This window comes from Protomyctophum parallelum (genome assembly GCF_964188405.1).
Source record: "Protomyctophum parallelum genome assembly, chromosome: 5".
Classification (NCBI taxonomy): Eukaryota; Metazoa; Chordata; class Actinopteri; order Myctophiformes; family Myctophidae; genus Protomyctophum; species Protomyctophum parallelum.
This window is the reverse complement of record NC_139702.1, coordinates 22,562,674-22,577,489: the sequence shown is the minus strand read 5'-3', so window position 1 is coordinate 22,577,489 and position 14,816 is coordinate 22,562,674. Positions and strand designations below refer to the sequence as shown.

Here is a 14,816-nt window from a genome sequence, read left to right as displayed (position 1 = left end):
GAGAAATCTTCAGTGTTACTTTTAAGGCAAATTTATACTTTATTGAATGGCCGCATCGCTTGATGAAAAAAAGAAAAGAAAAAAGTCCAGTGAAGCGGCCGTTCGACAAAGTATAAGTTAACCCGTAGTCGATGGCCAGAATAAGTCTGTACAATTTCTGTACTGATGCTAATGAATGTGCTCTTAAGAGGGCAAAGAGGTCTTCCTGTAATGTCAAATAGAATTTGTCATGGGTGTGGCCTGGTAAGGGAAAAGATACAATGGGGAAAATGTATTTGTCCTTAATTCAACCCATTATGCCTTCAATATGAAATGGAAATTTTTAGATATGTATTTGTTTATAAAAAAAAAAAGTTTAATCACCAAGCATGTTCTTTATATGAAATGTTTTCCTGATAAGTTGAATTATTGTCTATTTTGTTAAATGTTTTAGTTGTGAACAGCTATGGCCCTTTGTTGGTATGTTTTTTCTGACTTGGTAGAAAGAATGCCCTGAAATGAATGAATAACAACACTGTAAGAGTTGTTTCTTGTGATTAGCACAAATATTTTTTCAGATGGACAAAACCAATAATTAACGTCTGTGTCATCAAATTGTGTGAAACACAGTGCCTTTTAAATCATATACGTAAGTCTAAATTTGTTATTGAACCAGTTCATGCTTTTAATGCGTTAATTTTTTTTTTTTTTTTTACAATTTCATGTGCGATCAGTTCTGTTATGGATAGCTATGCTGTAAATATGTACATTATCATTTCATACATGTCTTCAAACCTGCACCTCATGTCCATGGTGTTTCTGTTTTTGAAAGATAAACACCAACCATGTCAATGTGCTGGTTCCACTTGTACATTTCTTTTAAAAAAGGTACTTCGTAATAAAGACAATGAATAAATCTAACCTTTCTCCTGTTTATTTTGGTCAAATATGTGTATATTTATTTAACCCTCCATGACAAATGTATTCCTTTGTCTATTTTCTAGAGTATTCAGAGGAAGGACTTTGTCTTTAGTTTCAAGTACAATTAATTCCTAGGTAAATGTGTTAAATAATTTCACGTTGACCAGAATGTTGTCAATGTTGCACTGTTTGCACATAAAACATCACCTGAAGGAAGAACAGAAGAACTGGCTTTATACAATTTTAATTGGAAGGATACCAATCAGGCCATGCAAGGCAAAGGGAGATCTTTGCATTGCCAGACAAGATAGTCAGTAATCACATGGCCTCACAGGCCCTGAATACCAGAGTTGTGTAAAGCAGTTCTCAAAGTGGAGTTCCAGGGAGCCCCCACCAAAATGAGTTAATATAGGGGTTACCGCTTCAACTCTGTTTGAAAATTGCTGACGGTTTACTCATTGAAATGTGTTTCTTCCCTACTTGAATGCCACGGACACATTTAATACATTTATTCCATAGCTTTTAACACATTTTAAATTATATCTATTCCACATGCTAATTTACAGTATATAGCACTGCATTAGGTTCAATATGAGGATCTTTGCAGAATTTGGTTGCATCGAATCCAAATCCTGGGTCAGTGTTTTATGGCCACGAGATGTCGCTGTTGCATATATTACCTTAGGCGAGGTTCTATCTATGGTTGCTCTTTCTGTCAGTAGAAGGTCTGCTGCTGTGAATTTTACACCTCTCCCGCTTAGCGGAGAGTGGGGTGTGGTAGAGGACATCTCCCCGAACGCGTGGGTATGTCCAGATAGTTGCCTCGCGGAGGCCTCTTTGTCCAGTGTCCATTCTAGGTCCGGAAACGGTACTTTTTTCAGCATTGACCCCAGTAGAAGGTCTGCTGCTGTGAATTTTACACCTCTCCCGCTTAGCGGAGAGTGGGGTGTGGTAGAGGACATCTCCCCGAACGCGTGGGTATGTCCAGATAGTTGCCTCGCGGAGGCCTCTTTGTCCAGTGTCCATTCTAGGTCCGGAAACGGTACTTTTTTCAGCATTGACCCCAGTAGAAGGTCTGCTGCTGTGAATTTTACACCTCTCCCGCTTAGCGGAGAGTGGGGTGTGGTAGAGGACATCTCCCCGAACGCGTGGGTATGTCCAGATAGTTGCCTCGCGGAGCCGTCTTTTGTCCAGTGTCCATTCTGGGTCCGGAAACGGTACTTTTTTCAGCATTGACCCCAGTAGAAGGTCTGCTGCTGTGAATTTTACACCTCTCCCGCTTAGCGGAGAGTGGGGTGTGGTAGAGGACATCTCCCCGAACGCGTGGGTATGTCCAGATAGTTGCCTCGCGGAGGCCTCTTTGTCCAGTGTCCATTCTAGGTCCGGAAACGGTACTTTTTTCAGCATTGACCCCAGTAGAAGGTCTGCTGCTGTGAATTTTACACCTCTCCCGCTTAGCGGAGAGTGGGGTGTGGTAGAGGACATCTCCCCGAACGCGTGGGTATGTCCAGATAGTTGCCTCGCGGAGGCCTCTTTGTCCAGTGTCCATTCTAGGTCCGGAAACGGTACTTTTTTCAGCATTGACCCCAGTAGAAGGTCTGCTGCTGTGAATTTTACACCTCTCCCGCTTAGCGGAGATTGGGGTGTGGTAGAGGACATCTCCCCGAACGCGTGGGTATGTCCAGATAGTTGCCTCGCGGAGCCGTCTTTTGTCCAGTGTCCATTCTGGGTCCGGAAACGGTACTTTTTTCAGCATTGACCCCAGTAGAAGGTCTGCTGCTGTGAATTTTACACCTCTCCCGCTTAGCGGAGAGTGGGATGTGGTAGAGGACATCTCCCCGAACGCGTGGGTATGTCCAGATAGTTGCCTCGCGGAGCCGTCATTTGTCCAGTGTCCATTCTGGGTCCGGAAACGGTACTTTTTTCAGCATTGACCCCAGTAGAAGGTCTGCTGCTGTGAATTTTACACCTCTCCCGCTTAGCGGAGAGTGGGGTGTGGTAGAGGACATCTCCCCGAACGCGTGGGTATGTCCAGATAGTTGCCTCGCGGAGCCGTCTTTTGTCCAGTGTCCATTCTGGGTCCGGAAACGGTACTTTTTTCAGCATTGACCCCAGTAGAAGGTCTGCTGCTGTGAATTTTACACCTCTCCCGCTTAGCGGAGAGTGGGGTGTGGTAGAGGACATCTCCCCGAACGCGTGGGTATGTCCAGATAGTTGCCTCGCGGAGCCGTCTTTTGTCCAGTGTCCATTCTGGGTCCGGAAACGGTACTTTTTTCAGCATTGACCCCAGTAGAAGGTCTGCTGCTGTGAATTTTACACCTATCCCGCTTAGCGGAGAGTGGGGTGTGGTAGAGGACATCTCCCCGAACGCGTGGGTATGTCCAGATAGTTGCCTCGCGGAGCCGTCTTTTGTCCAGTGTCCACTTTATAAAGTCCATGCACTCCAGTGAATAGCATTTATCCATTTAGATAACTTTATTATTATTATTATAATGATTTAATTACTTATTTTTACACAGAAACATAATGTGTGTCTTATAGCATCATATAGCATCATTTAAATGCTTAATTTGTAGTTTTAATGTGCAAATTAAACTTTTTTTCAATACTCTACAGGGTGAGAGTTATTTTGAAGAGATCGTCCACCGGAAGCCTTAAATCTGTTCATTAGATCTGCTCACTAGACGCTGCCTATGATATGACTTCAGTTTCAGTCTGACTAATAAAATACTGGCGACTGGCTACCAAAGATAGTGTCAGAGTGACAGATTAGCTCTGGTCTGGTCAGGCATGTAAATGTAATTGTTATTTGTTAGCCTCGGTACCCACTACCCAGGCTACTGCTGGTCTCGGACAGGAACAAACTGCAGGTTGAAAAGACCCTCAGCTCTGAACTCGGTAGAATCTGCACCTGGCTCGCTGATAACAAACTATCCTTACACAGGTGTTAAAAACTGAATCCATTCTCTTCGGATCAAATAGTAATCTCAGCAAGGCAGATGGCTTCTTGGTTAGAGTGGGTGACAATGTTATCACACGAAAAGATCAAATTACCTACCTAGGTTCCATCCTGGAGGCCAATCTTTCCGGTGATAAAATGGCCACCAACGTAATCAAAAAAGTCAATCAAAGAACAAGATTCCTTTACAGGATCTCCTCACTGGTCAGCAAAAACACCTTGAAGACCTTAACAGGAGCCCTCGTACAAGGTTTCTTTGACTATGCATCCACCTCTTGGTACCACAGCACATCAAAGGCCCTTAAAACAAGGCTCCAGACCTCCCAAAACAAACTGGTCAGGCTCCTACTTGGCCTCACCCCCCGAACCCACCTCACCCCTGCCCACTTTGACAGGCTGGGATGGCTTAGGGTCAACGACAGAGTACAGCATCTTGCAATGGGTCTGGTCCACAAGATTCGTTACACCACCAAAATACCCATGTACCTGTCTAAATACTTCCTTAATGTAAACGAAGTCCACACCCACAACACCAGAGGGAGTGCAACAAACCATGTACAACCCAGATTCGGCACAAACAAGGGACTAAATTCTTTTCGCTCCTATGCCACCAAAATGTGGAACGCCCTACCAACAGTCATTAAGACATGTGAATCCCTTGACTCCTTCAAAACCGCTCTCAAAGGGCACCTACGGATGGCTGCAATTCGAAACTGGCCTCTGTAAGATCTGAATCCCCCCCACCCCACCCCCCCTTTCCCCTCACTGTATATGTATCTTTTCCCTTTTTGCTTCCTATATGATGAATTCCTGTTCTGTTCTTTAGCTACATAGAAATGTCTATTTGTATGTCTCTAAATGTTTTGATGAATTGAACAATGTGGACCCTGTTGTAAACAAGTGTAATGCTTAATTGGGTCGTCCACTCACAGTTAACAGTCTTTGTATTGAGTTTGTGCTTGAAATGTACTGTAAATTCTGCAAACTGTTAATAAATATTTCAATCAATCAATCAATCAATTATTTTCTTTCCATTCGGCTTAACAATTTTGAATTTTGAATTCTGTCAACTTGACAGCTATCTGCAGGTATTTTTGTTTAAGTACCATAGCTTTATGGTACCAGTCAGTGCCATGTCGGCCTACATTGAATTTAATTTAATTATTCGCATTGTTTCCCACAACAGTGATGTTTGATCACACTGCTGTGCTCCACGTAATAAACCCTGGAACTGGTAAATTGATATCAGTCATCATCACTAGTCAGCATGAGCATACGTCACGGGAGGCGTACTATCATCCGACAGAGCATTGCGTCACGGGAGGCGTACTATCATCCGACAGAGCATTGCTCCGAAGGAGCAATGCTCCGAGGTGCGCTGCGGGTCGGGAGAGGGTGGCGGTTAGGTTTAGGTGTCTGCCCCGGGGGAGGTATGTGTCAATGTGTGACTGTTTTAGCTGTTTGTTCAAGTTTGTGATACATTGTCTAAAAGTAATATTGTTAGTTGTAAGTAATAGATATGTATGTATCATCTTGAAAATGAGTGAGTTCGATCCTTTAAGTACTGTTACATCCCCGGGCAATGGGATTGTTTCTTTGCGCCAATGGGATCTGCCTTTTTATCTCCAATGATGACGTCACGTAAGACGTAAGGTCAAAGTTGAATTATGACGTGACAACACAGGAACTTTTGCTTGCAGTAAAATTGTGAACATGTTTATTTTGATTCTGGTAACTGTTTGATGAAAAAGGTAGGCGCGCGAATTTATGCAAAACCATGCAAAACCGCGAAAACATTGTTTGGACAATTTGAGGTTTTGGCGGATTGTTTACATGCTAATCTTTCCGACTAGCTAACGCCGCTAGCCTCGCTAGCCAAAGCCATGCCATGGTATGCCATGGATGCGCTGAGCATAGTGGAGAATGAGGTCACACTGGAGGGTCTGGACGGGGTGACCGTCCCCTCTCTGTGGATACGCCTGCAGACTAGGACTCCCTCGTTCCCTCTCAAACTAGACCCACTCACCAAGGAGTTCATCTGGAAGGCGTTGATCCACAACTGTGACTTGAGCTTCTATGAACTTCCAGAAGAGAGGGGTGATGTTGTAGTCTTTGACAGGTGAGCGGTGACACTTCAAATTCTTATTGGAATCAATCACTATCGACAAGTGGTATTTTAGTATTGCTGCTGTTAAATACAGTTACAGTTACCCTTTTGCACATCGAGCTTAGCCTCGGTCTCAGCCTTGCTTATCTGCATCGAGCTGGAATCGAACCCCGGCCTCCAGTTCTGCAGACCTGCAGGTAACAAGCCACGCTAAGCGAGCGTTCTCGCTTGGACAAGCTACTACCTCTTTTTGATTGAGTACCGGTAGGTACTAACAATATTTTGCAGAAAAAGCACATAAGAGTAGAGTACATACAGTTAAAGCAAATACAATGGTAAAGTGATTAAACGCAAGAAAGAACCACTATGGCTCGGTATTCAATTCATAGATTGATTGATTGATTGAAATATTTATTAACAGTTTGTAGAATTTACAGTACATTTTAAGCACAAACTCAATACAAAGACTGTTAACTGTGAGTGGACGACCCAATTAAGCATTACACTTGTTTACAACAGGGTCCACATTGTTCAATTCATCAAAACATTTAGAGACATACAAATAGACACTTCTATGTAGCTAAAGAACAGAACAGGAATTCATCATATAGGAAGCAAAAAGGGAAAAGATACATATACAGTGAGGGGGGGTGGGGGGGGGGATTCAGATTTTACAGAGGCCAGTTTCGAATTGCAGCCATCCGTAGGTGCCCTTTGAGAGCGGTTTTGAAGGAGTCAAGGGATTCACATGTCTTAATGACTGTTGGTAGGGCGTTCCACATTTTGGTGGCATAGGAGCGAAAATAATTTAGTCCCTTGTTTGTGCCGAATCTGGGTTGTACATGGTTTGTTGCACTCCCTCTGGTGTTGTGGGTGTGGACTTCGTTTACATTAAGGAAGTATTTAGACAGGTACATGGGTATCTTGGTGGTGTATCGAATCTTGTGGACCAGACCCATTGCAAGATGCTGTACTCTGTCGTCGACCCTAAGCCATCCCAGCCTGTCAAAGTGGGCAGGGGTGAGGTGGGTTCGGGGGGTGAGGCCAAGTAGGAGCCTGACCAGTTTGTTTTGGGAGGTCTGGAGCCTTGTTTTAAGGGCCTTTGAGGTGCTGTGGTACCAAGAGGTGGATGCATAGTCAAAGAAACCTTGTACGAGGGCTCCTGTTAAGGTCTTCAAGGTGTTTTTGCTGACCAGTGAGGAGATCCTGTAAAGGAATCTTGTTCTTTGATTGACTTTTTTGATTACGTTGGTGGCCATCTTATCACCGGAAAGATTGGCCTCCAGGATGGAACCTAGGTAGGTAATTTGATCTTTTCGTGTGATAATATTGTCACCCACTCTAACCAAGAAGCCATCTGCCTTGCTGAGATTACTATTTGATCCGAAGAGGATGGATTCAGTTTTTCCCAGGTGTAAGGATAGTTTGTTATCAGCGAGCCAGGTGCAGATTCTACCGAGTTCAGAGCTGAAACAGACAGATAATTATATTCAATACAATGCAAAAAACATCAAATAAACGAGCACTAATCAAAAAGAGAAGGAAACCGTTTGAGGGGAGTGGCATTTGTGATAGACTTGTTTTCAATTTCTGAATTGCAGCCACTTGTAAATGCTCTTTTAGAGTGGTTTTGGATTCACACTTTTGTTCGACTGTTAGCAGGGCAGGGCATTTTTCAGACTTCCTAAACAAACTGGTCAGGCTACTACTTGGCCTCACTCCTCCGCTCGAACCCACCTCACCCCTGCCCATTTTGACAGGCTGAAATGACTTAGGGTTGACACAAAGTACAGCATCTTGCAATGGGTCTCTGGTCAACAAGATTTGCTACTCCACCAAGATACCCATATACCTGTCTAAATACTTCCTTAATGTCAACAAAGTCCACACCCACAACACCAGAGGGAGTCGTCCCATTCGACAAACCATGTGCAACCCAGATTCGGCTCAAACAAGGGACTAAATTATTTTCGCTCCTATGCCACCAAAATGTGGAACGCCCTACCAACAACAATTAAGACCTGTGAATCCCTTGGCCTTGACTCCTTCAAAACCGCTCTCAAAGGGCACCTACAGACGGCTGCAATTCGAAACTAGACCTTGTAAATAAAGTCAGTCCCGCCCACCCCCTTCTCCCCTATTGTATGTTTTATTCCCTTTTTATTTCCTTAATATGATTATTTCTGGGGGGTTTTTAATTCACTTTCTATAGAAGTGTATATTTCTAGTACACGTCTCTACATGTTCTGATGAATTGAAAATGGTGGACCCTGTTGTAAACAAATGTAATCCTTTATCATTGTGTCGTCCACAGTTTTTGTGTTGACTTGTGCTTTCGTTTGCATACTGTGAAATATTCTTTTCAATCTATCAACCTTGCCAAACCATGAGGCCCAAGTCCACCCTCTGGTCATGACGCTAGTATGTCACAGGGACTTACCCCAATCCAATCCAAACCTTGTGAATCAGTGCCAAGCAGGGAGGCACTGGGTCCCACTTTTTCAGAGTCTTTGGTATAACCCGGCCTGGGATCGAACTCCTGACCTCCCAGTCTCAGGGCCAACACTCTAACCACAAGGCCACTGAGCTGTTGCTGTTTTCTTTTCTTTTATTCTTTTTTTTTGGCATTTGCTACAGTAGTAGTAATGTGCTGTAGTGAATACCAACGAAGTCGTCCTTTTACCAACTCGCTCCAGGCGTGGAACTGCTCCGTCTCTGTATTCCTAAACTGACTTATGTAAATTATGCTTAAATGGTTAAACCTAACCTTATTCCTAACCTTAACCTCAGTAAAACTGTGCCAAAACCTAACCCTATTTCTAAACTTAACCCCAGTAGAACTATGCCCTAAACTTATTTCTAACCTTATTCTCAATAAAACAAAATAAAGAATACAAGAACCGACGCACAGAGGTCAGCGGGGAAAAAAATTAGTCAAATTACTTAACATGGCTCACTCTTGCATACAGATTGCACAGAGATTTGACAACACGATATATTAACTGGGGAACTCCAAACTCGCTATTGCTAACTTAGCTTTAGTGTTTGTGTTCTGGGGGGATGGGGGGTGGCTACACAGTCAGCTGGGAGTTCACATGTGTTTGACTGTGTGTCATTTTCATGTCAAGGTCATGGACACCTAAATTGATAAGTAGTAGTAGACCTGTACGTGCCCGTCGCCATCAGCCACCGGCCTACTTGACCATGGACAGCCAATTAAAAATAATTTGTTCCAGAGACCAGAGAAGAATTGTCAATGTTTTTCTACAAACTAACATTATTGCTACATGATGTGAGCTTGTAGATCGTTTTTTAAACTGTTTCCAGCAATCAGGTTGGTGGCGCAGTGGTAAAGTAGCTGCCCACCACCATAGAGTATGGGGGTTCCAATCCACTGTGGTCGTGCATCCGGCTTTGTCGAGTGTCTATACGAACACAATTTGTCTGTGTTCTGTGAGGCAAACCGGGTGGGGACTGGCGAGGGTGATAAATGTCGCTGCAAGTAGTCATACTCCTATGGGCTGGGGTGGCACCTGTCAGCAGGTAGTGTTGGACGGGAGGAGTAGGACAAAGGCCCAACGTCCTCCTGGTGGGGGCTCCTCACTGGAGGGTGAGACTGTAGGATACAACAGCCGTGACAACACGCATACTGTAAATATGTGAGGGGAGAAACGGCAACAAAAATAAATAAATTCTTTCCAATTTGTCTGGGATCCCCGGATCCTACTTTGAGAACCACATGTCATCTACATCTACATCTCATGTCAGTTCTTGTGTGCATTATGCTTTTCCACCAGGTTTGCAGACATTGACCCAGAAACAGGGATTGAGTCAACAGAGACATTTACTCACATAAAGACGGATATCTACCCAGTCCACGTCATAGAGGACGACAAGAATGGTGTGCAAGGCTCCTGTGCTTTCTATGAAGAGCGGACAGATGTCTCTAACATTGTCCGCTCCAATGCCAACGCTCCATTACTCAGCTTAGAAGAGGCTTTCAAAAGGTGGGTCTTCATTTTAATATGAAAGTATAAAAATGTACCCATTTTGGATCAGTTGTTGTTACACGCTTTTCCGGAGCTAGCTCATATGCCACTGGTGGTATGCTCACTTTCCGCTCCTCACCTCGATACAGATTTGGCCGGAAGCTTGTTGTCGTGGCGTCGCAGGGAGTGAGATTCCGTGCACTGATCGGTCCCGAGGGGGACCCTGATCTGACACTCGGTGACTACACATACTGTATACTGGAACGATTGGGCCGAGCACGCTGGCAAGGAGAGGTGCAAAGGGAGCTGCACAACATCTCATTCAAGTATGTGGCGCACACACACACACACACACACACACACACATACAGTACACACACTGTACAGTAGCATGTTTTATTGCACTCCATGTCTAGTTTGACCCATTAAAACTTGAGGACGATTCTACAAATGCCATCTAAATCAGTAGTTCTCAAACCTTTTCGTAATTCAAAATTATTCAAAAAATTTCACTTTCAAACACTTTCAATATCTTTCAAAAATGTAAAAAGAAATAGCAGATGTACAAGCTCACAGCGCCACAAGGTGACACACTGTGAGCTTGTGAATCTTTGAATGGCCAATGGTCAAATCTAAAATGACACAGATGCTTTCCCGGTTTGAATGGGTTAATAATCATGTTTTTAGTTCAACTTGATGTGTCTCTCTCTCTGTGCATGGGAATACCTTATTAGAGAAAAACATGTTTAGTATGTTCTTGTGATAGAGATAGAAGATGACTGTCCCTTCCACACATGGATGCTGTGTACCTTTTATTAAATAAATGACATTGAGGAGTGAGGACCCACAATGAATACAAAGCTTATTGTACAACTTACAATAGAATGTAAAGTGAACTAGGTTTTCACAAGTAAAACATATATAAACCCCTATACAGATTTTAGTAATATAACCCTCACACACACACACACACACACACACACACACACACACACACACACACACACACACAAGCTGTTAACCAAAGTAAGCCCTATTTTATAATTCATTGTATGAAGGAAGGTGTTGTGGCCAATGAGTTGTACTGTGATTGGATAGGATGGATCCTGGAAAGTTGCATTACTTGAGAAAGTCTCTTGTCCAGAATGGTCTCATCACCATGCAGTCTTACGTGAGTCGTATGCCCAACTGCCAGCAGCAACACTCCATACTGCTGCTGCTCAAGCGCTTCCATGTAAACAGGTCTGTAAGACACACACACACACCAATTTGACGTTGTGATATCAAGTGACCTTTAGCACCCAAATGTTTCTCTGAACTCTTCATCTTTCTCCAGGAGGACTAAATATGACATTTTGATGGAGAACCTGTCTAACCTTCTAGAGGCGTCGCCTCGTCAGCTGATGGCCATGACCGCTTCGAGAGAACAACTTGTGAGTCAGCCTGTCTGTTTATCTGTTTTATCATTTTGTCTCTGTGTGTTAATTTATCGGGCATATTCACACGGCAGCCATTGAACACACTCTGGGTGAACAAACTCAGGGGTGGGGTTTACACTTCCCCCCCTTAAAGCAATTACAACATGGCCGCATATGAGGTTAGTTTATGTTTTCTTTTTATGTAGAAAGTGACCGACAAGACATTCAAGCGGGTGTATCAGTATATGCAAGCATCCAGGATGGTCAAGATAATCACTGTTCCCGTGGAGGATTTGGATCCTAGCGAAGGCCCTTGCAACACCAAAAGAGGTATGCGCCATTAAAACATTCTGTATATGTGCATGAATATAAATGCATAACTATCTAAAGATGCACAAATCCAGGGGGGACGTGTTCTAGCGTGTACGCACCGTTCCGTTCCGTCCCTGCGCGTGCACGTCAAAAATGTACTGGTACCACAGCATGGTACTGCGTTCTACGAGCATGACACCACTGGCAAAGACACCGTCATAATTGTCTTTATTTTCATCTTCTCAGTTATCTTCAATGTCATCCTCTTCATCTTAAATATAATACATTTTATTCATCTTTGTAATCTTTCAAATAGGTCAGACAAACTTATGTCATCTTTTTACTTATCTCATTCTCCAGCATGCCTAAATGCACCATTATATTGTGTGTCATGTTTCAGGTACTAAAGTAACAACAAAGTGTCTGCAACTAATAAAGCCATTCGTTAAGAAGGATCTGCTTGTGGATGATGAAGATGATGATGTTGACGATGACGATGGCGATGAAGATGGTGCAGCGGCTCTTTCCAAAGGACGAATCATGGAGCGGGATTTCTTACTACAGGGTTATCACCATGGTGAGTTTGGTCCATCCATCTGTCACGTGACTAGGGCTGTCTCACTATTACAAATTTAAGTTGATGATTAATTGTCACACAAATAATTGCGATTAATGATTTAATTGTGTTTGTGGCATTGAACATTGGAACATATGAATAAAAAATAACATTTCTGATTGCTTGGTAATCATATAATGGACAGGGCAGATGACATATAAAATAAAATGACTGACATTCATTATTATACTTAAAAAGGTCTTTAGCGGAAATAGCTGATCTACAAGCTTATAACACGTCACATGCTATGCTATTTCAGCTATTTTATTTTATTTTTTATTTTTTTTAAGAATTTTTTTTGCGGCTTACGCCTTTTATTGATTTTTTAAGGGACAGATAGTAGGCTGACAGGAAACGGGAGAGAGATGGGGGGATGACATGCGGTAAAGGCCGTGTCGGGTTCGGGAGTCGAACCCGCGGCACACCGCGACTGGATCACCAGTCCGGTGCCCAGACCGTTACGCTACGGCCTGGGCCACTATTTTAGTTTTCAACATGGAAACGATTATGATTATGAAAAAAATAATTGCGATTATCTCAAATAATTGCAATTAGACGATTCTGTAATAATTGTGACAGGCCTTTGAGGCCTACATGTCACGGACAATAATGTAGACATGCAATGTTTTCATGTTCATTTTGAAGTGGATCACATTTTTCTGATTATGTAGTTTTTGTATTTAAAGGAGAATTGGAAAGTTGACACGGGAGGAAAGGTTATGACAGAATTCCGTTTTAGTCTAGATAGGCCTATGTTGCGTCAGTTCAGTTCAGGGCCCTAACACCACTAGATGTTGTGAAAATGCATTTATAATACTCATATATTTATATACCACCACCGCAGTAAGACTAGCTGATTGCCATGGCCGCGTCAGCTAATGGAGATCCCTTACAATTAAACATTCCCACTTTGCTTGCTACAGTGTTGTCTGTTGGTACAAGAGGTCTCACAATGACTACCATGGCATCAAGGATGCACATCGGCAAACTGGAGGCTCGTATGATATGCCGAACACTGGAGAGATCTGGCATGATTAAGGTAAGAACAGCTGTTTTTGTGCCAAAGTTGATGAAAGGATGACTTTGATCAGGTTTGTTGCTGCTACTGTATATTGATAGCTCTGGTCCATAGCTCTAATGCCGTTGCATTTAGAGCTATGTTACCGATGGCTTCCGGGGCTTGCATAAATGCTCGTCTTTAGTGTAAATTAAAATAACGTTTCTGCTACTCACCAATACAAAGGCGGGTTGTGTCATTAGAAAGCTTTCCTTAGTGGAAGCACTCTGAGCCCCCCACCACACGTATAAAAGGTACTTTTTGGCCAGAAAGGGATTTGTTTTCCACCGGGAAAAAAGATACTTTGATACTCCACTGCGCCAAGAGTAAATAATTGTACGTGAATTCACTATACTATTGGGGGTGGGCGAGAAAATGCTTGCAATTCTCAGATAATGCCCATGTGGCTTTATGTGATGGCTAATTTACATTTTGCCACACAAATGTGATTTTTCAACAAAGCCGCTCTGACCCATTTTAAAACCTGCTCCACGCTCAATTCAAAATCCCGTCACTCCGCTCTCCGCTCCTGCCGCTCATACAGTATGCTTTGCAATGGAACACGACGCATTAAGTAAACGTAACACTGTATTCCTCAAAAAGGCTTCATTCAGTAAGCTTAACACTGTGTGTTCCTCTTAACAGGGCTTCATGACAGATGTGGGTAGACAGAGGGTCACCAAATTCATCGGTCACAAGTGAGTTATACTATTTATTTATGTCTATTGCTTTATCCTTTTTGCCATTACTTTCCACATCATATAAAAATACCATTATCATATTGTCACATTGCTCTGATGACCATCTCTGACAGGTGCGTGAATGTGAGCGGCCACTTGCAGCAGTTTGCGAAGGAGCAGGAACGTAACAAGTTGCTCTGTTCATCTGCAACCCCGAAAGTCCCTAAACTTAAGCTTCAAATCCCCAAGACGCCATCTTCAACATCCAGGTCCAAATCCAAAGAAACCCCCAAACCACCACCGGCCCAGAAGGATCAGCAAACGGACAGAGAAGGGCAGGACAATAAGATTGGGCCAGCGGTGCCCATAAGACCGAAGCGAGGAAGGCGACCAGGAAAAAAGACCAAGAAAGAAAAGAAGAAATGCACTGCGAAAGCCCTCCTGGAAAAGAGCACAATTGACTCCCCTGTCACAGAATCTATACCTGTTGAATGTGAGTGACCATAACCTTTTACACTAGTGGTTCCCAAACACTGGGTCGGGACTCGGGACCTATTTGTTTTTAATTATTATTGTTTCACAAAAACATTCCAAAAAAGGAAGAAAATAATGAATTGAATACTAATTCAATGATTTTGTTTCTCAGTAATTTCATGAAGAAATTAAAGAAATATCTAAGAAATACCATAAATTAGCCAAAAATGCCTTCCAAAGTTTGCAGGATTGGTCCATTTCAAACCAAATGCCTCAAATCTTGAACACAGCGTGTGATTTCCGT

The 14,816-nt window shown here is 43.0% G+C and overlaps 1 protein-coding gene across 2 annotated transcripts in view; it reads left to right on the top strand.

Moving 5' to 3' along the window:
• Positions 1-5,540: 5,540 nt before the first annotated feature.
• The window catches only part of gtf3c1 (general transcription factor IIIC subunit 1), a 30,373-nt gene continuing 21,097 nt past the window's right edge, over positions 5,541-14,816 (top strand). For both annotated transcript variants that reach the window (XR_014569309.1, XM_083766060.1), the window contains exons 1-10: positions 5,541-5,978; positions 9,764-9,973; positions 10,105-10,281; positions 11,054-11,197; positions 11,292-11,388; positions 11,580-11,703; positions 12,086-12,262; positions 13,225-13,340; positions 14,004-14,056; positions 14,173-14,531. Coding sequence is in view for 1 of the 2 variants with exons in the window: in XM_083766060.1 (XP_083622186.1) it covers positions 5,743-5,978; positions 9,764-9,973; positions 10,105-10,281; positions 11,054-11,197; positions 11,292-11,388; positions 11,580-11,703; positions 12,086-12,262; positions 13,225-13,340; positions 14,004-14,056; positions 14,173-14,531 (1,693 nt within the window). In the remaining variant the exon portion in view is untranslated. The remainder of the gene's footprint in view (positions 5,979-9,763; positions 9,974-10,104; positions 10,282-11,053; positions 11,198-11,291; positions 11,389-11,579; positions 11,704-12,085; positions 12,263-13,224; positions 13,341-14,003; positions 14,057-14,172; positions 14,532-14,816) is intronic.